This window comes from Strix uralensis, chromosome 8 (assembly GCF_047716275.1).
Source record: "Strix uralensis isolate ZFMK-TIS-50842 chromosome 8, bStrUra1, whole genome shotgun sequence".
Classification (NCBI taxonomy): domain Eukaryota; kingdom Metazoa; phylum Chordata; class Aves; order Strigiformes; family Strigidae; genus Strix; species Strix uralensis.
The window spans coordinates 32112542-32139700 of NC_133979.1; the positions used below are offsets into that span (position 1 = coordinate 32112542).

A 27159-nucleotide genomic window follows, 5' to 3' on the forward strand; every position below is an offset into this window, starting at 1 on the left:
ATTGGTTAAGGGCAGTTGCTTATTCAGGAATTGTTTCCTTATGATCTTTCTCTTGAGCAGCCACTGAGACAAGAAAATTTCTGTTTTTTTCCTTAGCTACTAATCTTTGAGTTTCTCCACTCTCAGTTGTGGTCTTATATTAGGAAGTACTCAATGTTTTAGAATTTAAATTGGTATTGCTTTATAATTTAATGTCTGCCTAAAGGAGAAAATGCTTTCATCAAACATAAATGCATTTGTAAGTGAGCCTGTAATTTGCTTTTTTTCTTGAGATATTTTTAAAGCCAGTGTTTGTTTCCTTAAATCAGGAACGTTTTGGTGCCCGTGGCACTTCCACTTGAGTGGCAGCTTTCACGTGGAAGAGCTGTCACTCTTGTAATGTAAAAACAAGTTCCACGCAGCTCTCCTCTGCATAAAGCTGCAGTAGCACCTGGATGCTGCCTCCTCCCCTGGCTGGAAACAGAAGAGAGCCTGGCAAAGCCAGGTTTTCTTCTCCTGCGCATCCTTACAAGGAGCCAAGTGGCAGGCCTTCTCCCGGGGGAGAAGAATCAGAAGAGTTCCTGCAGCAGGAGGGGGAAAAGGAGCTATATTAGCGTTAGGAGGAGTACTGAAACTTGGCTGAAGGACCCTGGTCTAGTCAGTCCGGCAGACAAAATACAGCGCAGAGAGCTCTTCAGTGCTCATCAGCTCTAGAGACGGAGAGGAAAGCATCTGAGAGGGTTCTGAAAGGGTGCGGCCTCTATCTAGCACACAGCTGCCACTCCTCCTGCTTCTGTCTGCAGGCATTGATAGCAACTGATGACAAACTGTGTTTGGATAGTCATGTGGAGGTAAATCAATACAAAATGTTATGTCTGGTAAATTTAATCCTCAGCTTTTCTACCTCATTGCCTTTATATCTTCTCCTGAAGTGCTGTGTGCTTTCCCAGTTATCTGGGAGCAATGGCTGTTCATCTCAACTAATAAAAAAGAAATCCTAGAGCAATTGCTTACATGGAAAAGTGGTTTTATAAAGCATTTGAATCCTTTTGACTGCTCTATCCTGTTCTTGCTGAGCCATGCTTCTCTGTTACGAGTCAGTTTTCAGTTTCTTGCCGTTTCCTTCTGCTCCCTACATCTCTCTTCCTTCAGGCATGCTGCCTCACGGCTCACTTGCATATTTCTCTTGTGTACTGCAGGGAAGCATGAAGTCCTTAACAACAATTCCTGTTCCTATTCTTATACATCAACAACCTTTAAGAAAAACATATTTACCAGCACGTTCTCTGTGCTGGAAACCTCAGGCTAGCATTTGGAGCAGAGGACCAGGGTGACCCGTTGGCTCTCCAGCACCACACCTGTCTGTCAGACCTGTGCAGAACAGGTTACCCCTTGAGAACGAGGACATTGTCCTAGCAAACAGGTTGGAATTAGCTATGTAGCATGTGCATTTCTTAACTAAACGGCTTATGAAATTAAGCACCTTATTCCCATTTTGTTTGCATTTCCATTTATTTTACAAGGCATCGTTCACACAATGATAACAAGGTACTGATCCAAACAATTCTGTAACAATTAAAAAAGTAAACATTTGTTGTGACCATGTACATTGAATTGCACTTTTAATAACAAGCATTACACTTATATTTCCATATTATACTTTATATAATACGTGGATTTGTTACACAAGTACTGGCAGTACTGAATTGTTCTCAGTTAAAAGTCTGATACCGCTACGACACTCTTTTTTTTTTCCTAACTCTCTAGGATTTGTCAACTTGAGACACCCCCACATAACAACTGCAACTCCAAACCCGGAAAACTGCATTGCAACGGAGCCAGAGCTTTGAAGCTGCTCTTTGTTCAGTGTGCTGGAGTGAATCCACCTTGAATGGCAGGCACCGAGGGATCTGGATCATGCTCGGTTAGACCCTTTTCTGTAGTCATGTGCCATCTTTTCCCAGTTCAGGGAAGCCAGAGAATCTTCTTTCATGGGAAAGCAACAGTTCCCAAAGCTCGGGAGAGCTCCTGGCACAGCTTTTGAAGGTGGTGTCAGCAGCAGTGCAAACCCAGGGATTACTGGAGGGAGGGAATTGGGATCTGGAGAAAAATCTGAGAACATCTGCTCTTGCTTGCATTGGTAGTACCATCCATGTATTATATAAAATACAAAAATAAGAGAAACTGAAAGGAAATTAGTACAGCCCAGGATTCTGGTGGTATCAAATCACAAATGAAATTTATGACACCAAATCCTTTTGATGTATTTATCCCCTTGTGATTCAGTTTCCTATATATTATTCTATATATAAGATATAGTTTTCCAAAGATACATATATATTCCTTTACAGGTTAAATAAAAGCAAGTCCCACTGAATAAGAAAATAAGAGGAAGTAATGTCCTAATTCTCTACCCATATCTTTTTTTCTTTTTCAGGTAAAAATAGCATGAAATACATTCAGTAGCAAAGCAGTTGGAATCCAGGAGAAATGGAGAGCCCTGTACTCCTGGAGGATTAACCTGTACGTATTAAGTCACAATCCTGAAATAAATTATGTAGGCTTCTGACTTGGGAAAGATAGGGTCTTGATCAATGCTGAGTATTATTTATCCAGTTGCAAATTCTTTGAATTTCCCCAAACCCACCTGTGGATTAGCTCACTTTTAAAGGCTGCTGTGATGTATACCTAGCCTAACCAGAAAGGTCCAAACTCGAGTGCTTCACTGTGTCTCCCCTTAGTAGTATTACTTGGAAGGAGGTAATGGGACAGCTCCCAGTAGGATATTAGCATAAGAGACGGGAAAAATAACTGAGATCAAGCCTTTGCGTCTGCACGAACAACGTGATGCCTGGCACTGGGCGTTCTCGCCGCCCTGGGTGTGCTCAGCATTACAGGCCCAGTGCAGCCAGCGGTCTGCAGGGCGTCAGCCACGACAGTCCCTCGGTCTTGAGAGGAAAATCTCTGCCCTGATCTTCACATTCCCACAATAACACGTACTAAGGTTTTCTCTCGAGCAGTTGGAAGAAAACCAGCGTTGTAAGATAAGAGTGTTTCTGTTTTCAATGCCAAAGGTATTTAGGCTTATTGGATTATGCAGAAGTATGCCAAATATCCCTGAGTCTAACAGTAAATCAAAATAAGAGGTATAGTTCTCCCACACATGCAAGTAGTTTCATGGATTTCACTGCAACTACTTAATAGAAGGAAGGGAACAGCCCTACCTTTATCCTGTGGAGAAAGCATGACTTATGTAGCTTCCAAGTTTTGATACTTCAGTGCCAGTAAATTCAGATTTTTACTTACTCCCAAATCGCCACATTCAGTCAGTGAGTGACATCGTGACTCTGAAGTCAACAGAATACTTCATGCTTTGTCACGGGGCTGAATTCTTGCTGTTCTTGACCATCTCCCTCTCCCCATGTAAATGGCTGGGTTTGAGTTGTTTTTAACACAATGGCACCGTTGAAAGCGTCTATCTTAAAAGAAATTTCAAGGGCCAGCCGAGAGAAGTCCTTTAAAATGTCTAACAAGGAAAAAAAAATTGCTTACCTACCTAAGCAATGCAACTTAGCTGTAGCAAATGCTGTAGTAATTAACAGGCAGGACAAGGATGTGTTTGTCAGCCAGCAGTACTGATTACATGGCTGACTACCTTTCCTGAGACTGGTTTTACTAAACATTAATGCACATGGACCTCAGGAATTTTTCAGTTTCTTGGATTAACACCACACATTATATTTTCTGTTTTATTATTTTTAATGCTCTCTGGGTACATTTAGAATTTGTTAAACTAAGTGAAGTCCTATTACTTTAGAATATTAAGTTTGATTCACAAAGATAATACGAGACTAGTTCACAGATGTACCATGTAACTAAATCAGCCTTGCTTCATTTATCCTGTAAAGTGTTACAGCCAAAGTAAAAACAACTTCTTTTTAAAGTGAAAGAAAGTACTTTTTATTTTTTTCCCCATAGTGGGCATCTCAGGAACAGATTAGCATCCAACAAGATAAAACACGTGTACTAAAAATATTCTTTGGAGACTTGTCCCCAATCAAAGTAAAGGCTTTATTTCAGAATTGTGCATTCTCAATAAAATTAAAAAATAAGATTTAGTTCCACATATAGATTTATAAAATTCAAATTACTTTTAATAAGTTTGATGTGGATGTATAGTTTAATACTGACTCAGGAAAAAAATATTAATCACTCCAGACTTAGAAGCTACGTTAACTGTTCCAGTGCCACATGAAAATAACAGTTTCAGTGAGACTTTGATGCTGTTTCCTGCTGAAAAGCTAAATGACAAGCCAGCTATCCCTCAGAGATCAGTTGGGCTGGGATACGTGTGCACTTGGCTCTGTCACCCACTCCTAAAAGGGCTAATTAAAACCCAGATTGGTTTTCTCACAGGAAGCTGTTTCCCAATAGCATGTGTAGTCAGCAGGTAGAATTTTAGCTTGCCTGGTTTAATCCTGCGGTCTTGCTCTTTCACTTGTTTCTGAATATAACTATGCTTGTCAAGACAGTGCCATAGAGCTATTTTCTTACTCTTTCAGTAGTCTTGAGAAGACACAGTTTCCACGTAAATACTATCTTCCAAATGCCACTGCTACAAAGGCTACCTTGGACCTACAGATGGAGGGTGAAAGTTGTTCACTGCCTTTCTGTCATTGCCAAGAGTGATAATGCAGCCACTGCCTTCTGAAACTTTCCTTGCTGATGTAAGCCAGCTTCCATCCTACAAAGTTTTGAAATCGTCATGGCTACCAGGTAGCAAACATGTTTTTGTCACAGAAACTCAACTTCTAAAGTCAGAGAGCTGCTACACTGAGAAAGGTGATGTTGTGTCAAAGCTAGTTCCATGAAACGTGGTGAGCCTATTTAACAGTTCTTTTTTGATGAACTGGGGAAGTCCCGCTCCCACGATCTGCTTGCACTCATTGGACCCTCTGAGATGATTTAAACTCATTAACTTGAAAAAAGACTAACTGGGGGGGGGGGGGGGGGGGGGAAATCCACCCACGTCTTTTTTGTTGTTTTTAATCATCTCCAGTAAGTGCCAAAACAAGGACAAAGGACATGGCTGTACAACGGGGAGTTGGAGTGGTGAGATCTTTGAGCAGCAGTGAGCTGTTATGTTAACTCAGCTGCTCAGGGAATCACAGTCTTAACCTTTTTCTTTTTTTAATTATTACTGCATTTTTCCAGTCAAGGTTTTAAATCCACTTCCAAGTATGGTTTAAGATGAATGAGAAATTTGGACACTTGTCAAACCATCAGCATCACTCATCGGCACAGTAGTCTCAAATGTAACAATCAGATGTTTTACCAGGTATTTTTAAATGTCACTTCAAATTTACCGAGTGGAAATATAAATTTACTGTGAAGCGGAACTGGTAAGTGAATGACTAATGCTAGGTTTAGATAGTCAAGAGAATGGAAACTTTTATGCAAATATTATTAGCAAGAAAGTGACCAGGGAAAAAGATCTTTGTTAATATTTGCAAAAGAAATTCCTTCTGCTTTTTCCCCCATTTTTTCTCACTGTACTAATATTTCCAGATAATCACTGCTCTTGCAGGTACATTTTAAAATATGAAAATTTTTTAACCCCTTACTCTTAGAAGAGAGAATTTCATTGCAGGATAGTTGTGTCAGGACAGTGATTATATTTTGATCTCTACTTCAAAGAGCTGACTGCCTTTCAGAATCATTCCTTTGGCACAGGTAACATTAAATCTGTACTACCCTGTTTAAAATAATTCACAATTATGCTTGACAACAGAGCAGAAGATGGGTATCATTAAATTTTATTGTACAAAACTGACAAGATATGGCATTCCTTAGAATTAAAAAAAAAAAATCAAAACAGAACTAATGTCCCTGGAACAATTTTGTAAATGGAACAATTAATACACAACCTTTAGTCCAATGATATTTACCTGCAAGACCATCTTTAGACATGACAGATAGAATTAAAAAAATATTCCATCAGTTCAAGCAATAGTTTAATTTTCCATGAAATAAGTATTTCTATAAACACTTTATGTTCAGTCAAAACAAATTCTTTTGAATTTTCTTACCTTAAGAGATATAAAACAACCAGACAGGTTTGGGAATCATCAGAGAAGTCTACCCCACGGGAAAGTCTTGGGTTTGTATGCCACTTGAAAATGTTTGTTTTTATAAAAATAAGTAATACCAACGTAGCATTTCCTAACCAAATACTTCTAGCAAACGGATCTTGCTTCTGTGATGTTTTATTCATCAGTGCAGCACAAGCCTTTTGCGTTTTTTATTTTTTCATTTCTGTGTCAAATTCTGAATTGGAACATAGACCCAGGGAAAGGTTTTAATTCCTTTTATTCATAAAACCTGCCCTTTATTGCACAGGATTTACAAAAGGTCAAAACTATGCAAGGTCTTCACTCTGCTTCTCAGCAAAAACATCAAATAAATGGTGAACAGTTCTCCCTTTATCCCAGTGGAAGGAATTATTTCTTGGAATTCTTAGTATAAACATGAAATAAAAAAGGGAACTAGATAACTTTATGTTAAATTCCAGTTCAGCTGTAAAGAGCCTTTAAACAACAGTGCTATAAAGAACTGCACTACTTGCATTTCTGAATTAAAAACAATCAAAACTAAGAAATTATCAGGGAAGCTCATAAACGATTGTGCCAAGAGAGCACATGACTATCTCTGCTATGGCCTAAGCTTTACAAAAAGTGCTTCTCTGCAGGACGCAGTCACTGCGATAAACTTCTGAGATGGTCCCAGGGCGTAAGTTATCCTAGACACCCGCACACACACTAGTACTTACTACACTGTGCTTTCTACGAAGAGATTATGCTTCAGTACTTTACATTTTCCATTCTCTCTCTTCCTCCAGAAGAAGAAAAAACCTTCTATGCAAGATAAAAATAACTTTGAGTAATTAGTCATGTATTAAAGACCTAGTTTTGAAGTATTTATTTAACATCTAGTCATATAAAATAAAGTGTAAAAGTATGAAGGTATCAGAACGTGGCTTTCAGCAAGGCAGTTTGGGAAGTAAGAATTCAACATAAAACAGGAATTATTTTTTTTCCCCTTTGGAAAGGGTCACATCAGAATGAATGAAAAACACCGAAGAATTTCACTTCAAGCCTGCACTCCTGCCTTTTGTCCTTTCCCCAAGAGGAGAGAGCCCTGGAAGGATCCTCCAGGGTTTCAGGTGTGTTGTTCTTTGTGCTCTTGTGCGGGGCTGGCTGGAACTATGTACTGCCCTCTCTGGGTGGCAGGGGCGGCTGAGGCTGCTGCGCCGGCTGCGTGCCTGCGGCCGTTTTGATAGAGTTCAGGGTTTTGCTAAACCAAGAGTTTTTGGCAGCTTGGATTTCGTTCATAAGGGCTCCTCTCTGGTGCTCCAGCTCCTACGAAAGCAGAATAGTCAGAATTGATGAAAAACCCGTTAATTAACCAAAAAGCATCCTCAAACTCAGTTCCTGCAATCCAGCACTTTCCTTGCAACCTCCCAGGCACTGGGGAGAGAAGACACACTGACACTGCAGAAACAGCATAAGATATTTAGATGTACAAACAAAAACCTCTCTTCTTTTCTTTTTTTTTTAAAGACAGAAAATCGTTCTGGAGGTTCCCAGATATACAGCAGTACAGGCATATGCTCTCTTTTGGAACAATTTTTTGCACGATTCAGAATTATTTTGGACTGAGCACAGCGAGGTTACAGAGACTGCCCTGCTGCACTTGGCTTCCACATACCTGAATTTTGCACTTGGCTTCCACAAGCTGCAGTTTGGTCTGTGCAAGTTCCAGCTCCATCTCTCTCAGCTGCTTCTTCAGTGCATCCTTCTCATCATCTGTTTCTATGCCTTTATTCTCCGTGCTTACAGCAGGCAGCTTCAGTGCCCCCTCCTTACTGAAAATCTCACTGCAGTGTTTGCAGGCCATCACTTTACCCTGAAATACCCAGAAAGCTCATTCTTAATCCATGTTACAGGAGTTGCTGTGCTTCCTGAAGAGCCATTTTTATGTTAAACTGCCTCTTGGTCAGTAATCTCCAACTATCTAGTACCGCAGTTTTCATATCTGACATGAAAAGAATTTGAAAGGTTCATGAACAATTTCCAGGGGACATTAACCAGTATAAAAATTCCTAACATCTACTTAGCATGCTCTAAGCACAGAGACTCAAGCCGTCTTGCTAACAAAGCTCTGTAATATTTCGCAGTCTTCATGCCAGCACAATTCAGAAGAGTAAATTACACTCTAGGGACTTTTTGTCTTCCATAAAAGCACTCGATTGAATTAATACAGATTGTGATATTTTAAAGAATGCCAGGTAGCTCTTCCCTATTTCCAGCAGCAAGCGAGCAGCCTGTGCTCACTGCAGGGGCCAATGCTGTCCTGTTGGTGCCTGTTTAGCGTCACAGGGGTTGGCCCTTTTTGCCAGCGACGCCTGACACACAGCTGTAAGGTTCTTGTGCTACCTGGAGGGGTGAACTCACTGCTGAAGCTGTAGCACAGCTGGCCTGGCTCGCACTAACTAGAATGGGATATTGAGCTATTTCAGCAGATTATATGAACATCAATCCTAGAATTATATGTTTTATCAATACCATAAAAAAGTCACTAAGAAGCAACAAATCGGGTTCAGCTTGAGCACTACAAGCTTCTAGTGGCGGAAACAACTAGAACCTATAGCAGAAGGAAAACAATTCTGCCTACACAGTAGTGACAAAGCAGAGGGATGGAATTATTACCTCATCAGGAAACGTTTACCCCTAGTGCAGAGGTTCCTGGTAAGGGGGGTTAGAGAAGGGAGAGGAACAGCTAGGGTAATTCTGGGGATGGCCAAGCTGTGCCAAGTACTTAAACTCCTTAAATTACGGAAACCCAAATACAGACACTGTGCAATTCAGCCAGTTCCGACCCCTCCACTGTGCACACTGGAGAAGCAACACATTTTCTCTTCTAGAGACACCTTTTTTTTTTTCCCCATTTAATTAAAACATCGAACTAAATACCCATGTCTCTACATTTTTTGCCAAAAGGAGACATTTCGATGGGAAAAAGAAAAGCCAAGTACTGTATGCACTTCAGTTTGAGAGTTCCACTCTGTCCGATATAAGATAAAGGACCACAAAAGGAAATAAACCCTTTCCTTGTTTACATCTGATGAAAAATGCACGTGGGGCTGTCAGTGCAGCTGGGTGGGCACGGCTGTTCTTTCATTAAACTTCCATTCACATTTTGTGCTGTATCCCTGGCATTTGGCAATACTTGTGTTAGAAACATCCTGTATGCTGAAGCGTCATTCTCACCTTCACAACTTCCAGCTCATCTTTACTGGCCGCTTGTTGTTTTTCCAGCCTGGTGCTCAGCTGGGAGCAAATCTGGAGCAGAAAAAGCAGTCTCTTTAGCTAAATTTTACTATACTAAAATATAACCTGTGCTTTTTAACAATGATTTTTGTGAAAGCCAAATTTTCTTACATTCTGCTTCACTCAGGTATATGCATTCCCCCTGAACAAATCCACTGCTGCTGATAATGAGACTGAAAAAAATGGCAGGATTCAATACTGAACATGGAGCCCGGAACATTTTATGGATTAATTGGTTCATAATGTTTATACTGCATTATGTCGCAGAGTAAAGCAGCCTAAGGTACTAAAATTAGCTGAAAGACAAGTTATTCCTGATTCCCTAAATTAGGAGACTGTTAGGAAAACCACAGAAAGATTTATGACAAATTACGATGCTCGCTCTCTGAAAGCCTAAAATGTAGTGTATCTTATTTAAAGGATGAGATCTGCAACTCTGAATATTCAGCTCTCAGAACAGGTTGAAAGAAGAAATATGAGAAAGCGTCTCTAGAGCAGTACCTGTTTATACTCTGCAATAATGGCTGTGGTTTTCTTGATCTCAGATTCTGCCTTCTCTAGCTGCTTCCTGAAGACTTCCTTCAGCTAGGAATTGAAGGAGAGAAGTTACACAGCACGCTGAAAGAAGTTCTCAGAACGCGTCATCATATTGTTCTCTCAAAGTCTCACTGTGTTTACCACAGTTGTACAGCTTCTTCTTACCAATTCCAGTTCTTCAGACAAGTGTCTGATTAGTGAGTGTACAAATACTTATTATATTCAGTTATAACCAAAAAGTCTATGCTGTGATACAGCATATCCCTGCTTAGAGAATTCTCCTGCAGGGTAATTCTTGTTCTCTGCATTAAATGGTGGTACAGCATGGTTCACAGAACACAAAACAAGAGCATTACTATTCAGTGGGTTTTACTGATTTCAGTTTGTTTTTTCTGCACACTGCCACAGCAGGTTTGGGCAGACGGACGATTTGTTTGTTTGGGGATGAACAGGAAGAAGAATCTCTTGGCATTATCACTCTGATCTCCCTAACAGGAGAAAAAAAACCTGGTTTGGTCTGTGGCACTGCGTTAAAATACAGCTAACTCATTCTTCCACCATGCAGAACCACTAAATTTTGAGAGCGCTTGCAGTAGGAAAAAGGCCTCCACTGCCTTATTTACAGCAAACAGAGAACTCGGCAACCTCCATTTTAGAGTAACACAAAGAATTACCATTTGATTGTTGTAGTCACTGTTGTCAAATAGCAAATATAAAAACCAGGGTATCATTTCTGAAACGTACTTGCGTGTGTGTCAGTTTTCAGCACATTAGATACCTAGGATTAAAAAACTAAGACTGCACGTTTTGAAAACAGGTATGAGGCCAGGTCTAGTCACCTAAAATTTTCCCAACCCTCAACTCTGTTCTGCTGTCAGTTGTAGCTTTGGAGAGGAACGTTCTCAGCTTTATTTGTGAACCAGCAGCTGAATCCAGGATGGCCTCTTAAAAGGCAACAACTCCTCCAGCTCCTTGTTTAGATAATGAAAAGGTCTGATCATGTCTCCTTAGTTGCAATTGCTCACCACCAGTGAAAATGATTATTACAATACTGGGAAGAGGATAAGGTATGGAAAACTGAACACTCAGAGCTCAAGTACAGGAAAACACTAAAAAACCATACTTTAAAAAAAAAAACATTTACCCCGGCAGTGTAAATTTTCAATCGGGACTGCATTTTAAAGACAAAATCCTTTCCACAACTGCAACACATTCATGCTTTTCTGCATATTGTTTTGCTTGCATTTCCTTGCTAAATGGGAAAAGCTGGAGAATGCCTTACCTGAGCAGTTTCCTCTTCCTGCTTCCGTTTCTCTTCCTCAGTCTCCACTAGCTTCTGTTTGGTCAGGAGAAGTTCCTTGTTCAAAACATCCGCTTTGTCTTCAGCCTAGAATTAGAAATGCTGGTGTAAACCAGATGTTATCTGTGACAGTACAAATGTATTGGTATATACATCTCAGAAATACTGCAGATTCAGGTTCTAGCATTGCCTTTTCCTGCCCTCTGATGGCTCACCTAACCTATTTTCTATAGGAAATTCCCTTTTCAAGTAGCTCTTTTCTAAGTTATTTCATTGTGTTTCAACAACTGTGCAAAAGGACCCTTTTGCCAAATGTCCACCTATGCCCACATGGCAAGTAAGCATAGATACTATGTCCTAATACAAACAATGATGTACAGAATATTTTGTTGGGAACAACATTAATCTAAGCGAGGGCAGCATGATTTAGCTCCTGTGTAACTTCAGATAACTTATTCCATTTTTATATCTGTAAGCAGGGGAACCAGGTATTGTAGAAAATGTGAGGCTCCTGCACTGTACCTTACAAAGTGTCCAGGCAAAGAGAAGTATAAAAGAGCAAACAAGACCACCAGATAAAATGGTTTGTTTATCAGTGCAAGTGAGTATTACCTGGAGAAACCTGACACTGTATGTGTACTGGAGAATCTGAATGTTCTCCCTTCTTTGAAGGGCTGAGCTTATGGTGAAATATCCTGGGAATGCTTTGTTTTTGGGAGCACTGTGCTCACCGATCACCAGGAGAGAAATGTGTTTCTCCCCATGTGGCTGTATCCTGTTGACCTCCCCAGCTGGGAGATACACACTGCATCCCACCACTCCTGTTCCATAACTAGGTGCTAGAACTGGCAAGGGTTGTGGTCAAATAATACTTAGTTTGCTGAAAATACAAAAATGGCATTGTAAACAGCAATGTAAACAAGTACAGAACTTGTCTCTGAGTTGCAGTTTGGTTTTCTACCACTGCTAGTGGTATCAGTTTATCTATCTGCCACAGTGATAATTATTAATGAGGGTGATTAGTGGTGATTGTGGGCAGCAGAAGCAGCTCCACCAGGGCCAAGACTGAAGAGATGGACTGAGGATTCCTGCACTGCTTAGTGTGTATATGGCTGTATGGGAGAAAGGAAAACAAGCTGTGAAAGAATGGAAAGTTGGTAAGATTGACACCTTAGAACAAAAGAACTCGGGGATTACAACGCTATTTTTGACCTGTTTAAGATATGCTTTGAAGGAACTACAAATCTTTCCTCCTTTCACATGTTTGTTCCAGGTTCTCCAAGCACCTGCAGTGGTGTACGGTACCAGCCCTCCTCGCAGACAAGGAGTGCAGTAGCACAAAGCTTTTCTTTCCGTGCCAGTGAACTGAGGCGGGGTGTGGGAAAACTTCATGGAGCCACTCTTGTCTACAGAAAGACTGCTAAAATAAAATGCAGGAGAGCAAGGAGCGGCACTGGCAAAGGTATGTGCCTGGCAGCCCTGTCAGGACACTTGAGACAAAACAAGCATGGGCAGCAGCAGACATAACGCTGCTTTCTGTACAGCTATTCCCGGGGAAGACAGAGCATACTGCTTTTGGCCTTCCCATGAGATTGCCCACTCCACCACACAAAGCACATCTCCGCCGGCGTCTGCTCACCAAGGTGGCTCAGATCTTTAGAATCACATGGATCCAAATCAGCAGAGCCTAACTGTCAAGGATCTGCCTAGACAGAAATACGAATTGCACAACTGTGGTCAATGATGTTTACAGTTCTGAGGTTAGCTAAAGAAAGACAAATAGCTATGGGAAGTCAAACTGAGAGGCTCTTGCAGGAGAAGATTTTGCATTATAAAAGGCACTACAGCCCTCACCGAGAAAGGGACTGATCACGAGGTGCGGTGGAGTATGGCCCTCCTGGGTTTAGTACCTTCATAAAAGCTGTTACGGCCTTTATCAATACTACATAAAACACTCCAGAAAGAGGAGGGTTGAATGTGTAGTCCTCTGACAGTCGTCTCAGAGATAAAAGGGCTCTGAATGCTGCTGCCCTCCACATTCCAGTCTTCACAGGAAACAAATGCAGTTATCAAAGGACACCCAGGAGCCCTTCTAATTTTTGGTGCCATGCCACTTCATTATCTCTGAATTTTGTTGGCCGTACTAAAACCGCTGTGAAAAACAGATCCACGTAAGGTGGCAGACATTCTGCAAGGCAACTTCCCTTGAAATTAGTCTTTCGAGGTGTAGGTGATTCCTTTTTCAGGTAAATGCTCATTCTGTGTATCTGCCTAAAGGTTATGGCTTACATTTTCTAAACCAATCCACAACAGAGAAGGTGCAGTTGGCAAGACACCACTGTGAACGTCTGCAGTTGCACACATGTGGCAATCCAGCTGTCTGACTGCAACTAGGAGCGAGGTTGTCAGGAAAATAAAGGCACAAATAATTATACTTTTAATGTTGTGTTCATGCTTCTTGAGCGCAAAGCAGGGCTCCTGACACTGGTGTTGCCAAGCCCGAGCTGGGACCCATCTCTGTTAGCATTACCTGGTCCAGGTCATTCCGTAAGGCAATTTTGCTCGTTACAAGCTCGTGGGCGAGGTCATCGTTCTCCTGCTCCAGCCGCATGCTTGCTTCTTGGAGCCTGCGGTTCTCCCTCTGCAGAAAGAAAGGAACAACGAGAAAAGGAAGTTAATCCTTATCAATATTAAAGAGCAATAAGCGAGTATATTGTGTGTGTAAAACACCGAGAAGGCAAGAGTGCACATTAAGACAGGACTGCTGCTCTGGGAAACAACAGTGAATTAAGCCAGCAGTGCAAATGCAGCGATTCCACTGACATCCCAATGGTAATGTTTGTGTCGCGCAAGTGACACACTGATTGTAGGGTTTCTCTGTCAAAAGTAAACACAGTTCTCTCCACAAAAGCACTTGGCTTCTGCTTGCTCATCATCAAAAGAAATTAGGCAGATAAAATCCCACCCAGCGGCAGTGAACAGGGACCAATTAAGAGATACTCCTAATAATGCTTCCAGTCGAAAGTAGAAAGCTGTCCTGCTACATTTTACGAAATTTTGTCTGCAGGAATCCATAAAAACAGTCCATTTTGTAGATGATGCAGTGTCAACTTCCCACCTTCTGCAGGACCAGTAAAGAGCATTTAGCAGGGAACTCCCTACAGCTCGTATAATCTGCGTCTCCATTTGTGCACTTTCTCCGTAACTCGCAACAGTGACAGCCGTGCACGTTTTACAGGATACCTGCCGAGGAAAAGTGCCAGATGGAGAGGGGCCCTCACTCCCTGAGCACTGGCCCGGAACTGCTCAGCGGGCAGGGCATGGCCACGCAGAACTTGGGGACTGCAGGCCCTGGTCCTCACTGCACTGCGCTCCCTACCCGCTCCACACAGGCAGAAACGACTACGCAGAGACTAACTAGAGAAGGTAAGGACACAGGAGAGGGATGAGCAGTAATAATTAATGTTTTTTAAAAAACAGTCTCAGTGACTTTCTTCTAGGGCTGAGAAACAGAATCATATTCAAAAGATGTTTGTGGGTCAGTGAACTTCCAGGGGTCCACATCAAATACACATCTTCACCTTCGGAAGAACACAGCCAGGTGGGACAGGTAGAGGTGCCCTCCTCAAACGGATCTTAAGACAGCAAAAAACGTGCTGGCCTTCAGTCACAGAATGACCGCGTATCTTTCGTACCAAAAGAGACTGCAAAGGGAATCTGTGCGCAGTGGAAACTCAAGGAAAAATACCAAGTTCGTATGGAAACTCATAGGTGGAGGAACAATAACCTACGTGCTGAGATTTCGGAAATGACCTGTGCTCACTTGAAAGGTAGGTTATGTTCTCCAAGAAAAAACAGTAAAAGTGAATATATATCTCAGCACTTAAGACAGCAAAACATTTCCGAGAGTTGTTCGGTGAACGCCTTCCTACAAAATGTCATTTCTTTGCACATTATTCACCTGTCTTCACTTCCTCCTGCTCACCAGCTATGCTCAGATATTTTTTCATTTCCAAACTTATCACCATGAAACTGCAATTTTTTTTTTTTCTGTTGCAAGATTTTGCATGCTTGTCTTAAACAAAAAAGGACAACTACAGCTCTAAGAGGATGCTAAAAAAGGTCTCTTCTGTGTGGGAGCTTCCTCTGTGGCAGGAAGCAGAACCTCTGCAGATACTCTCTCCTTAATGTGACCCTATTGTGCAATTACACTATGCACTGCCCTGTACAGGAAAGTAAGTTTGTTTCCTTTCCAAAAGATCGTACTTTAAATAACTTGTTTTGTTACAGAAACTGTAAGTAAAATACTTTTGTTTTAACACAGTTAAAATAATCACTGCTAAAAGATGCATAACTTTGGGGATCTTTTTTACTTTAATTTCACTGTATTCTTTTGAGACTAGGAATTTTTAAAAGTAAAATTATTCTGTAAGGATAATATATACTTTCAAGTGTAAAACCAAATTGCAGTCTTTAGTAATAATACCAATAAAGGCTCCAATGTGTCTTTATATTTTATTCAGACCATCTTAGAAATGGTGATGTTTATAGACACAGCCCAGCAAGCAGTTGTCAGAAAGTGACTTGAGTTCATCTAAAACTGGGACCAGATCAGGATGGCATTGCTGCCAGGTGCTGCAGCACCGATACCTTCTCATAGGGATGTTGCTTAGAGGGAGAATCAGCAAATTGTTAAGACTTCCACAAAATAACCCAGAAAGAAGTTTGCTTTAACATTTTTGCTATGCTTTTGCCAAAAGCTTCAGTGTCCGCAAAGCAAGCCGCACAATGTGAAGTTCAAAGTTCCTGCTTTGCATTCACAGACAAGTGGGTAAGCAAGCTACGTGGTTGGAAATGCGCTATCCTCCTCTTAAACTAGAATTTACGTGGCACGTCGTTAGTAAGTTAAAGATCTCTTACCTTGGGCATCCAGTCAATAGCTAAGAGATGTTTTTATCTCATTCACCATACTTTTAATTTCCAGCTGAAAGTTTCTTACAGGGCCACCTTTCCTCTTCCTCCACCCAGGGCAGTATGCGTGATTAGATGGTTTGTCTTTTCCAGCTCCTCCCCCCAGATCTAGCAGTGAAAAACTGCCTCCTTCCTCAGGGGGAAACTCTTAATCTGCTTAAGTCTAAATAAAACCTAACGTTACACAGTAAAGACAAAAATAGCAAATAGCGCTTTTCATACGTAACAAACTATTTTCAGTGGCTCTGAAATATTTACGAGGTTTTAAAAAGTACCATTCGCGATGGCATGAAGTTCAACAGATGGAGCTGGTTCGTTACAGCAGGACTCGCATCACAGACAGCATTTTGTAACCTGGCATAAGCCAACTCGTCAGACCTGCTGGTTGTCCTTGGTGTAAACAGACAGCTTCCTGCCTTTCCTCTACACACCACTAACAATTTACCGACTATGACAACGATTTCCTTCTCTTCGGCATCGCTCAGTTTCTACACTCAGTAAAACAAGAGTCCTCCTTCCCAAATTCCTCCTTCCGGTTACAAAAGGCAGCTGGTGCACTCTGGCTAGCTTTTAAAAGGAGGATACTGCATTTCCAAAAGGGACAAACACCGCTGATACATACAAACACAAATAAACTTACCTCCTGTAAAGTCACAGACCAAATACTGCTTTCAACCATTGGTGTAAAGACAGTGAAAACAGGATATAAAATAATTTTTAATACCAACAAAGACAGCCAAAAAAAAAAAAAATGTTGCTGATTCTTCAGTGGGTTTTTGGTTCTGGGTTTTAAAGAGGATATACTGCAGCTTCCATCACACACTGGACGGAAAGAAGGAGGCAAATTTGAAGGCGGCAGGCACGCCTCAGCTCAGGAAGACTGAAAGGCTGAACTCCGCCCTCTGCTCCCTTCCAGCAGCACCAAGGAGCAATTCCTGACAAGATTAGTGGTGATGATGCATCCTCGCTGTGCTGCTGCTCAAGGGGGGGTGTAACGAGTCACAGACCTTGTTAAGCAATTCAGTGTCACATTTTCTGATGAGCAAACACCCAAACCCCAGATCTTTGGGCATGAACAGATCCTCAATGGTGGAATGGAAACACATGTTAAAATTCACTTTTCTGGACGTGGGCAAACTGAAGTCTTCATAAGCCCCCTGGAAAGGGCTCTTGATTGTGGAGGAGCTCTGAAGGAAAACCCTGTGAACCTCCATCTAGAAACCCAAAAGGCTTTTACAGCAAACTAATCAGGAAACCCTCTCCTGGGAAGCAACACAGAGGCTCCAGGAGGTGGTTTGTGTTTTCTGTTTGTTGACTCTGAAGCAGCATTAACAAAAGTGCCCCAGCACACTTTTTTTAAAAACCACAAATAGACAATGATCCACATCAAGAGTTATCTTATGTTTTTCTTCATGATGGTTACCATTCAGTTACCATGACTCTGAATAAAAATGACCAGTTTCACTTCCACTTCAAACACGCAAAAGGCTATTATGTCCAAATTACATTTATTTAGACGGACAACTTCTCCATTGCACAACAAGGTCCACAGAGGAAAAGGCGTTCCTACCCTCAGAACAGAGCTGTGTGCACAAGCAGGGGCTGCTTGCAAAACTCCAGCCCTTCTTTGTATGGTTTCATCCTCTTTATTTTAAATCAAGAAGTCCCAAGCTCAACTCCAGTAATTTCTCATCAAGTCAACCAAAACCCTCTTACATGAGGCATTCTCAAACATCTGGACATGCAACTCAACTTTTCTTCCTGGCTTCTATAGGCAATTTCTAATTTATTTTAACCAAAAGTCATGAAATTTGGTGACAAACAGCAATTTAGAACATACTTACTTTTGCAGCTTTTAAAAATCTATCTGACAAAAATGTGAGTGATAATTTGTTATAAGCAATGGAAAATAAAGTGAAAAAGTGTCTATAAAAAAATACACTTACCCTAAATAATACTTGTAAATACAGAAAGAAACAAACAGCAAAACCAATGGCACTCTTTAATACTGTTCTTTTGGTAAGTCAAATGACAATCAACATATAAAATACGAGCTGTGCAGGAGCTCCTGTGGCCTGTAACAGCTCGTTGTAGCACACAAATTTCACCTGTCAAGAAAAGGCGGCTGGTTAACGGCAGGCCTGACATGGCAAAGCCAGCCCTTTTGTGGAGCCTGTGGGGAGTTTGGGGTCAGTGGGATGGGAGGAGCACCCTGCCCGGCCATCCCCGGCAGGACGCATCACCGGGGGCTGCCCAGCCCCACTGTCGCCGAGCTCGGGAACACCTCTAGGGCCCGAGCGCTGTGGAGAGGACGAAGGGTGCGGGCCTGGTCTCCCCTGGTCTCCCCACGGACGCCGGGGCGAGAGTCAGACCCGCTCGCGGCACAGCGGGGACGGAGCCGGGGGAGCCGGCGGTGCAGCTGCGGCCCCGCTGCCATCGCAGCGGCTGCTCCCGCCCCAGCGCCGCGCACGGCCCATCTCCTTTCTGCTCTCCCAACAGTCCATCCAGCCGTTCCCACCGCAGGCCAGGCCACAGGCAGGTGTCTTACTCAAGACATCCTTCGTCACTGCAACTCTGGAGCGCCAGTGTCTCTGTGGGCCTGACAAACCTCTGTTGGCAATAAAAACTGTAACACGCTGCAAACAACAAAAACTCTAACAACTATAACTAAAAACTATCAACAGCCAGTTTCCTTCTTGACCTGTAAGAGGAATACTCTGCAGGGATCTCCGCTCCAGTGATCCCATCCAAGAAACATCCGGTCCCTGGGAGTAAACCAAAACCTCATTTTGTTCTGGGAAGAGAAACTAAAAATGACAACGATGTAGGCCTTGAGGGCACGGCCCGCGCAGGAGGCCAGCAGGAGCTAACAGCAGCGCCGTGCTCAGAGGCAATACTGGCTTTTCAGCAGCGTAGTCTCAGTCCTTTCCCAAACCAAGCCTGGCTGGGCAATGTCTAGCACTGATGCTGCCAAAACGAAATGCATTTCTAAACACGCGAGCTGCAGAGCGATTGTTTAAGGGACAAGCAAAGTTAGCTCTCCGCTTTCTGCCTGCGAGGACCCACACAGCTTGTGTTTCTTGCTGCCCTTTGGAAAAACTCTTGAAATGTCGATTCCTATCAACCTCAGCTCGACACGTTAATAAAATCAAACAAGAAAGACAGGGAACAGAGAGCATTTACAAGCATTTCTCCATGACACCCCTCAGCCGAAGAATGTGTCCGAACTTTGAACTTAATGTGCAACCAACCAGTTACGGGGACTCTCTCTAATCACAGCATTGCTAAGAGGATCAGACCCAATCTGGCTTAATAAAGAAATCACACCGTGAGTTTCAAAAGTGCAAGCCAAAACCCCGGGCTGTGATTTTGACTGTGACAGTAACTGCCAAAGAGTCACTTCCTATATCCTCATTTGCAGCTTGGAGATAATGTTCTTCACCATCCATCGCCCAAGATTAACTAGTTAATATGCTTCCACAGAGCTTTAAAGAAGCCTTTTTTGTTTTCTAAGTATTAATTTAATTCCACAGTACTATAAGTGAACCACTGGAAAAATACTTAGTCAGAAGTTAATCAGCAGCAAGTTGTGTTTTTTTTTTTTTTAAATAGGTCATACTCACTATTGGCTCTCGGCTGCTACAGCAGTCCCAGTTCTCACAAACAGCAAAATCTACACCTTTGACATCAAAAGAACACTACATGCAAAATATAATTTTTCACAAGTAAAGACTTTTTTTAAAAAAAAAGTCAGTTCTACTTTCTCTGTACCTGTAGCTCTATCTTGTCACATTTTGGAATTACGGCATAGACTTTCACCCCAGTTTCATGCCGTGGTTTTCTGAACACAGTGCACTTTCCCTACGTTCACAGACCACGTAAACCTGTGGCACCCTGTATGATGATTTACTGCTCCACGTCCCTGGTAGACTCCGTATCAACTGCAATGTCACTTAACATATTAAGGCACAATGAAGAACAGCAGGGAAACAGTACAGGTATGTGCAAGCAATGTTGCTTCCCAGCTAACCTGGGCAATGGGCAGTAAAGTGCTTCATCTCTGGCAGCTTCACCTAAAGAAAACTGAATTTTTCAAAACACATTAAGCAATAAATGGATCCTGAACACTAAATGAAGTATATGCCTAGAGGCAGAGCCTCCACCACACAAAAATCTATGGCAACAGAATGTAGCAGTGACAATAAAAGCAAATACATTGGAAAGATAAGCAATGCTGATCCAAAATTAAAGAACTATTCTTTTTTGGTGAACTATCAAGCTATCATATTAATAACTGAACCTTTATTTCTCTGCTGCTTTAAAGCAGAATATTTATTACTATTAATTCTATGGCAGTAGTACCTTGGGACCCCAGGGGAGCTCCGGGTCCCACCATACTAGGCATTATATTAACAAAAAATTACTAACGCTTGGTATAAACAGAGGTGAATAACAAGGATCATATCAGTCAAGGAAGAGCTCATCTTCCAAAGTCTCTGTGGATGCCACTGCACACAGCTTGTGCTAGAACAATGTGTGTTTTCTCCTTTTTGTGTCTGTAGCTGAGAATCACCCTTTGTTTCTGCGTCTCATGAAGATCTCCCGTAAAAGTGCAACAGCAGGAGAGTTACCTACAAACATATAAACTGAAAGAAGAAAAATATTATATGTGGCTACTTGCAGATGTCTTGAGAGTTACAAATTGTGATTGAAATATTCCTGGAAAAAACACTAAGTCCAAGTGTTCAAAGTGCTTGTTCAAGAAAGGGCATGAGTTTCACCTGCCACTTAACTTCCCTACGGTGTGCACGGGCACAGCCCAGAGAGGTGAGCGCGGCACACGCACCCCTGCCTAACCGCTGGAACGGGCTCGCTCCCCGCGGCGCTCAGCAATGACACGGGTTCCCACATAGCACCTCCCGTACCTTGTATCTGTCCATAGGATCTTCCTGCTGCAGCTGACTCTCTCGCATTGTTTGGTACTCTCTCTCATATTTCTTCAGCTTTTTTGTTGGCACCTGTGGAACAGAATTGGAAAACATGCGTTTAAAGATTAGAGGAACACCGGAAAGGCTGCCTGAGAGCAAACAGGAAGCCAAGGAAGTGCTGGAAAGCCGCTGCTGAATAAAGTTGCTCCCCGTTGCTGCCCTCCCCTAACTCAGCAGGCCGTGTCAAACACTTACCAATACGACAGAAATCTTTCTGTGCCTGCTGCTGTTAATTATTCAAATATTTAAAGGAAAACAAGAGTGAAGTAGAGACATTTTAGTAAGAGTAACAAGAAGAAAAAAAGCATGAACAGGAGTGAGAGAACAGGGAAGAGGAAAATATCTTTTGATATGTATGATTCACCAGAACAATGCCTTAGCAAGAAAACTGTTAAAAGTGAGATTAGAAGAAAGAAGTGTTTGTACAAAAGGACTCAACAATTCCCTGGGGGGGATCTGAGTAATGGTTTTTATTGCTAAAGGAGTCTTAATGTCTAAAGCATAGCTTGTGACCAATGCCTTCATAGAAGTCTGGCATCAGACTCCTCCTAGGCGAAGGTGGAGACGCTGCAGTGCTCGCTTCCAGCCGCAGCAGGGACACAGTGAGGCGACCGCACAGAAATCACAAACAAATTCAGTAAACAACCGTGCAGAAAGGTCAAGTCCAAACAGCCTGATTCTGGGAAAACACAGCTTCAACTTCAAACAAGGTACGCAAACAACACCTGTGTTCTTTTAAACGAAGCACGGAGATCCTCTGCTTTACTTTCACCTTTTAATTGGGTACACAGTGCTGTAGGAGCGATCCCATCTCTCTCTGGCGACCTTTGATAGCATTACTCTGTCCCACTGTACAACAAGAAGCCGGCCCTGCTAAGTGTCGGGTCATCAGCTGGCAGCCAGAGAGATCCCTGACGCCACGTACGACCATGACTTGTAAACATACACTTTGCCTGGATCTGTTATGTATAGATCCGTCCCTCCTGCCTGTATCGATCGTGTCTAGCTGCCTCCTGGTGTGAGGACGTGCCACTGTCACCTTGCCTTAGGGCAAAAAATTACTGCCAATGAGCAGAGATACGTGTTTACATGTATTTTTGGTGTTGTTTTCCCTTTATTGGTTTTCAGCCCAATAGCTCCTTCCTCTGCAGTGCAGGAAGGGACCAAGCAAGGGCTCAGTGTCGCTGCAGAGCCCTCTGGGAGGTACAGGTAGAAGACCTGAAACCCATGATCTGCAAAGCACAGTGCACAGGGAGCACCAATAAAGCAGCACTAATGCCCACAATTACTGATGAAATCTTAAACCAATCGCCCTAAAGAAAGCACAGAGAAAAGAGTAAACATAAAAATATGAAGCACAAACATAGAAGGGAATATCACTCTGATGACACTCAATAGTGCAAAACACAATGAAATGAAAATGACTAAATCAGAGGTGCTTTTTTACATTTCAACTGCACAACATTCAAGATGCAAACGCAGCAAACCCTTTGTCTTAGCTGCAACTTCAAACTGTTGAGGCTGCTTAATATTCAAGAACAAGAAATCATTTCAACGTAGTGTTCTAAATGAAGCGATCCAATCACACATCCAAAGCCTGATCTATTCCTTCCTTCCACGATGTGTACTGGGATCTTTTTCAGAGAACCAGATCACGGCTCCCAGGCCGGGGCAGTACGAGGACACCCTCCAAACTCAGTTCTCCTGTGCCTTTCTGAGTTTTGTACTCCAATATGCAACAGCAGAAAATGAAGAGAAATATGAGGGAGACATTGTGGAGCAGTATGGCAGAAAGGTGCAATACAGGTGTAACTTAGAAGGTGATTTGTTCAGCCAGAGATCGTCCTGATTCTTGATGCTTTTTACTAAAGCCTTTCAAGGGTACATAAGTAGTAAGTCTTACTACACTGAGAGAGACAAGCCTCCCATCCATGCAGCTGCATGAATACTCCAGGAGGACTCCGGCCGTCTGAAGGAACAGGAGATATAAGATAAGAATTCTTTTGTGTGAATCGGGAGAAAAGAGTGGAAAGCGAAGGTGAAAATTGCAGTGTCACAATCCCTTTCCTCCCAGCAGTTCCCCCACGTGGAGGGGAGCCCCCCATGTTTACGCAAGTGGTGCTGGGGCCTGTCTCCACTGACCACTGCACCGACCCACCAACAGCTTCACCTTTACAGCTGCCTGGAGCAGCATCCCCCCTTTCCCTTTAATCACGAGATTTGCTTAAATTACTCATGAATCATAGTTCTCTCTATAATCCAGGAGACACACGCAAAATACAGCATAAAGGTAATGATCTGAGTAAGTAACTCTTACCGAGAGAGCAAATGGGATATAAAGCACCGCTGTGACCCAGATGCCTACGCTGAGCACTGTGCCACAGCTGTCCCTCACCGGGCTGAGCCTGTGCCTGAGGAGATGGCTGCTGCTTCTTGGTAACACAACTTCACACGCAGCAGCCAGCGGCTGCAGCTCCCCTTGCTCGTTTTTCAAATGTTAATTTTTCAAGCTGCCTGAGAGCAGCCTTATTTCTCTGGTTGCACGTTGTATTCTGTATTGAGAGGAGGCAGAATTTAACTTGCACAGAGTCTGTCTGGCACTTCATCATCTGCCTCAACACCACCAGAAACTAATCTGAACAGGTCACATCGAAAACCGTATGATGAGCAGGGGAGAACGGGTCACCTGCTTCATTTAACTCTGCTCTCCACTCTCTTCACCGTCCCTGTTTCCACACACTGACAATTCACAACCATTTCTTAACGCCTGGTAACCCTTCCCACCAACCGTTCTCACCTATATGTTCTCCTTTACTTTCTTAAATTTTAATTCACAGCTGCGAGTAGGACCATGCGTAGGTCCCCTGTGGACCTACAGGAGAAAGGTCCCTCTTCCACCACTACTGGAGCTATCCATGGCCGCAGCGGCCGTGGCCGGAGATAAGGGCACGCTTGGTACGTGCTCCAGCAAGCCAACAGCGTGGCAACACTTTCTGACCAATGTTAACAGTAATTAATACCTGAAACAGGGATCAAATCACCAAAGGTGTAAGCATCAGGGTGTAAGGGAGTATGTTGTGACACAGAGAACGGCTTCTGTACTCGCTGAAAGCGTATCATGCCTTATGCATGTTAGTATCTACTTATGCTACAACCTTGTCTTAATTGGAAAGTAGTTCTTACATACAGGGAAAGTCTGTCTTAAGGGTTTGGAGGGGGAGAAAATTCCTATTAGAAAACCCGTCCATACTAATCCACTTATCCCATAAAATATAAACTTGGGCAGGTATGCTTAATAACTTTGGCAGGGACTATGCATCACTGTTATTGTCTCTTCAGCCACATTACTCAAAGGAGTTTGCTAATTTATTACAGCACTTTCTTCTGGGTATACACTGATAAATGAAAAAAAAAAAAAATTTTAAAAGCCCATTTCCATATTCCCCAATTTAATTCCCTGAAACAGTTTGTGAATTCAACAAGGGACCTCTCTGCAAGCCCTTTCATAAATAAGTGCATAGTGCTAGCTATGCTTCAACATTCATGGATTGCTCCTGAAGAAAGTATGCTCATAAATTTTCTGTAAAAGCTTCTGCAATACTGATTTCTTCTTTCTTTAGCACCATGGGGTATATTGGCTAGAACTGATGGTTATCAAATTTAGGAGACTCTCATGGTTTATAAACGTTGCTTATCTCAGTATCTTATCACCTTGACTCGTTTTATTTTATTGTGTTCAAGCATAAAATCATGTCACAACTAGTTGTACATAAAGAAAAAGCCATGCAGAGCATCTTAGTAAAACACACAGAAGAACTGAACAAGCAAAACCTCTTTCTGAAAAAACCCAGCAGACTACTGCACTGAATGCCCAAAGGACTCACTGCAGCGAGCTGATACGTGGCAGGTGAAAAACAAAAATACTTTGTTTTCCGCTGCCCCTCTGTTCAGACAGGGCTGGAAAGATCTGCTTCACCTTCTCCGGCAATCCTGCATGCTGGCAGCGTGCCGAGCGTCGGCATCCACTCAGCTCCAGGAGAGCTTTCCCTCATTCTGCAATTTCTTTAGCTGTTTACAGACAGTTCAGTCTGACCTTGCTGGATTAATAAATCACACATCTATGACTCCTTCCTCCAAAATGTTTTATTGCTCTAATGAAGCATGAGCACTCAGAGGAGGTAGTTATCATTATGTTCATTTGACAGCCAAGGAAATGGAAGCAGAAATGTAAAGTGATTTCCTGAACATATTGAAGACAGCCAGAGGCTGATCCAGACAAAAAATCCTATTACCTGATTTCTAATTTCCAGCACTGCCACGATGCCAGACTGAGCAGACTATCTCTTTCCCAAATTCCCACTTCTTTATCTAGCACTGCATAAACACTCCAAAAATATTGTCCCATCACCCTAATAATGTAGGCAGTATTCGGTCATCTTTGCACTCTTAATATTTTTTCTTCTCTAGTTCTCACCTCACTGCGGACGGGGAAAAAAAAAAAAAAAAAAGTCAATTAACAAAATGTGCAATGCTTTCCTTGCCCATTCCTTGAAGCAGATGACTTAACGACCTGCATCCCTCCGAAGGCAGGGTTATACTGTGTGCTGATGACTGATGTGGGAGACCACAAGCTCGCTCTGGGCGAGCACTGATCACAACCACAGGCCCTGGCTGCAGCCCAGCCTCCCTTTTCCCTGTCCATCACACACATCCCAGTCTGTGATCCCCATGATAAGCCCAGACTCTTCCCACTGCTGCAAAGCAGGACCATTTCCAAGCACACGTGATGCCTGGGAGCCCGGCTCAGAGGTGTTGGGACCAGCCTAAGCTCAGCCTGAGCTCACTCAGACTTGGCTCAGCCCTTGCACACAGCCAGGAGTAGCAGCTGCAGGAGGCTCTCACAAACCACTGCCACATGTGCCCCTCTTGAGGACATCTGAGTTATGCTTGTGCGTACTTAATTTTCTTCAGATAATGATTTGAAACAATATTAAAAGCAAGTTAATTTCAAAATGACGCTTGGTTCTGTGTCATATGAAGACTCTAAGCTTTGAATAGAATCTCAGACAGCAGAGTAGCGACAATTTTCAGATCACACGCGTTGTCTTAGTTCACACTCAAAGCTGTTGTATTGATTTGTTCTAGTTAGTACTTCATGTTTAAAAGACAACTAAATCAGGTTCAAGGAAGGATAATATAGCTCTATTTAAAGACTTTATTAGGCCAAAGTAAGGCTTTAATGTAACAAAAGCATATGAAGAAGCTAACTCAGTGCTCCACTGGTCTGTGCAGTCACTGCTATGCATAACTCTATCATTCTTTTCTTAAAATGCAGTTGCCAAAAGGCACGAAGTATCTTGCAATGTCTGTCACTGGGAATAAGATTCAGAAGTAGACAAGCAATTCATTTTTCTTTTGGGAGGATGCAGTGATGGAAGAGAAAGAACAAAACCCCCAGTATCATGTTGACACAACAGACTTGTCTCTTGGATTTGGGGGGTGAGTGGGATGCCATATTTAGATATTATGCAATACAATCTGAACAACTGTATCTCCAATGAGATATTAGCCACAATCTGAGACAAAAAAGAACTGATCATAATCTCTCACAAAACTATTTGAGCTGGGTAGTCTGCAGAGAAGAATATCTGCAGCACTCACTTGCAGAAAAAACGTAGGGATTAAAATCAGCTGCTACCTGAAGAAAATTCACAAACTGGAACACAGCTGGAAGAATTCCCATTTCTCCTTCTGTCACTGTGTGGTGAAGGGCTTGCTGATAACAAGCTGTTTCCCCACAGGTTTGAAATCAAGTGCAACAGCCCTCAGTGTTACAGCATCGTATTCAGGTCCCAGACATCCCTCACTCTAAAACACATCACAAATCTCATTAAAAACCTCATCTAACCCCTGGTTTTGGAGCAACATGATCAAAAAGTTTTTGTGAAGCAGCCTCTCAGACTGATTCTAGCATTATCCTCATCGCAGCCTGGCT

The 27159-nt window shown here is 42.5% G+C and overlaps 1 protein-coding gene and 1 long non-coding RNA gene across 16 annotated transcripts in view; one reads left to right on the forward strand and one right to left on the reverse strand.

Moving 5' to 3' along the window:
* Nucleotides 1-1472: 1472 nt before the first annotated feature.
* RABGAP1L (RAB GTPase activating protein 1 like) overlaps nt 1473-27159 on the reverse strand; it is a 263849-nt gene continuing 238162 nt past the window's right edge. For 7 of the 13 annotated variants that reach the window (XM_074877053.1, XM_074877048.1, XM_074877049.1 and 4 more), the window contains 7 exons: nt 21102-21194; nt 13736-13846; nt 11188-11292; nt 9870-9953; nt 9309-9380; nt 7747-7944; nt 5780-7397 (listed from right to left, as the gene is read on the reverse strand). In XM_074877053.1, coding sequence (XP_074733154.1) covers nt 7242-7397; nt 7747-7944; nt 9309-9380; nt 9870-9953; nt 11188-11292; nt 13736-13846; nt 21102-21194 — 819 coding nt within the window. In that variant the 3' untranslated portion in view covers nt 5780-7241. Of the gene's footprint in view, nt 7398-7746; nt 7945-9308; nt 9381-9869; nt 9954-11187; nt 11293-13735; nt 13847-16816; nt 20823-21101; nt 21195-27159 lie in introns of those variants that run through there. The other 6 variants (XM_074877059.1, XM_074877061.1, XM_074877058.1 and 3 more) reach the window with 4 other exon arrangements.
* On the forward strand, nt 4621-14525 carry LOC141946747 (uncharacterized). Of its 3 annotated transcripts, none has more exons than XR_012629919.1 (7): nt 4621-4706; nt 7088-7201; nt 7599-7641; nt 9496-10102; nt 11685-12362; nt 12479-12667; nt 14444-14525. It is a non-coding gene; the product is annotated as an uncharacterized LOC141946747 (long non-coding RNA). The 3 variants fall into 3 exon arrangements; XR_012629920.1 differs by lacking the exon at nt 14444-14525 and adding an exon at nt 5199-5317 and having other exon boundaries at nt 4638-4706; nt 12479-13719; XR_012629918.1 differs by lacking the exon at nt 14444-14525 and having other exon boundaries at nt 12479-13719.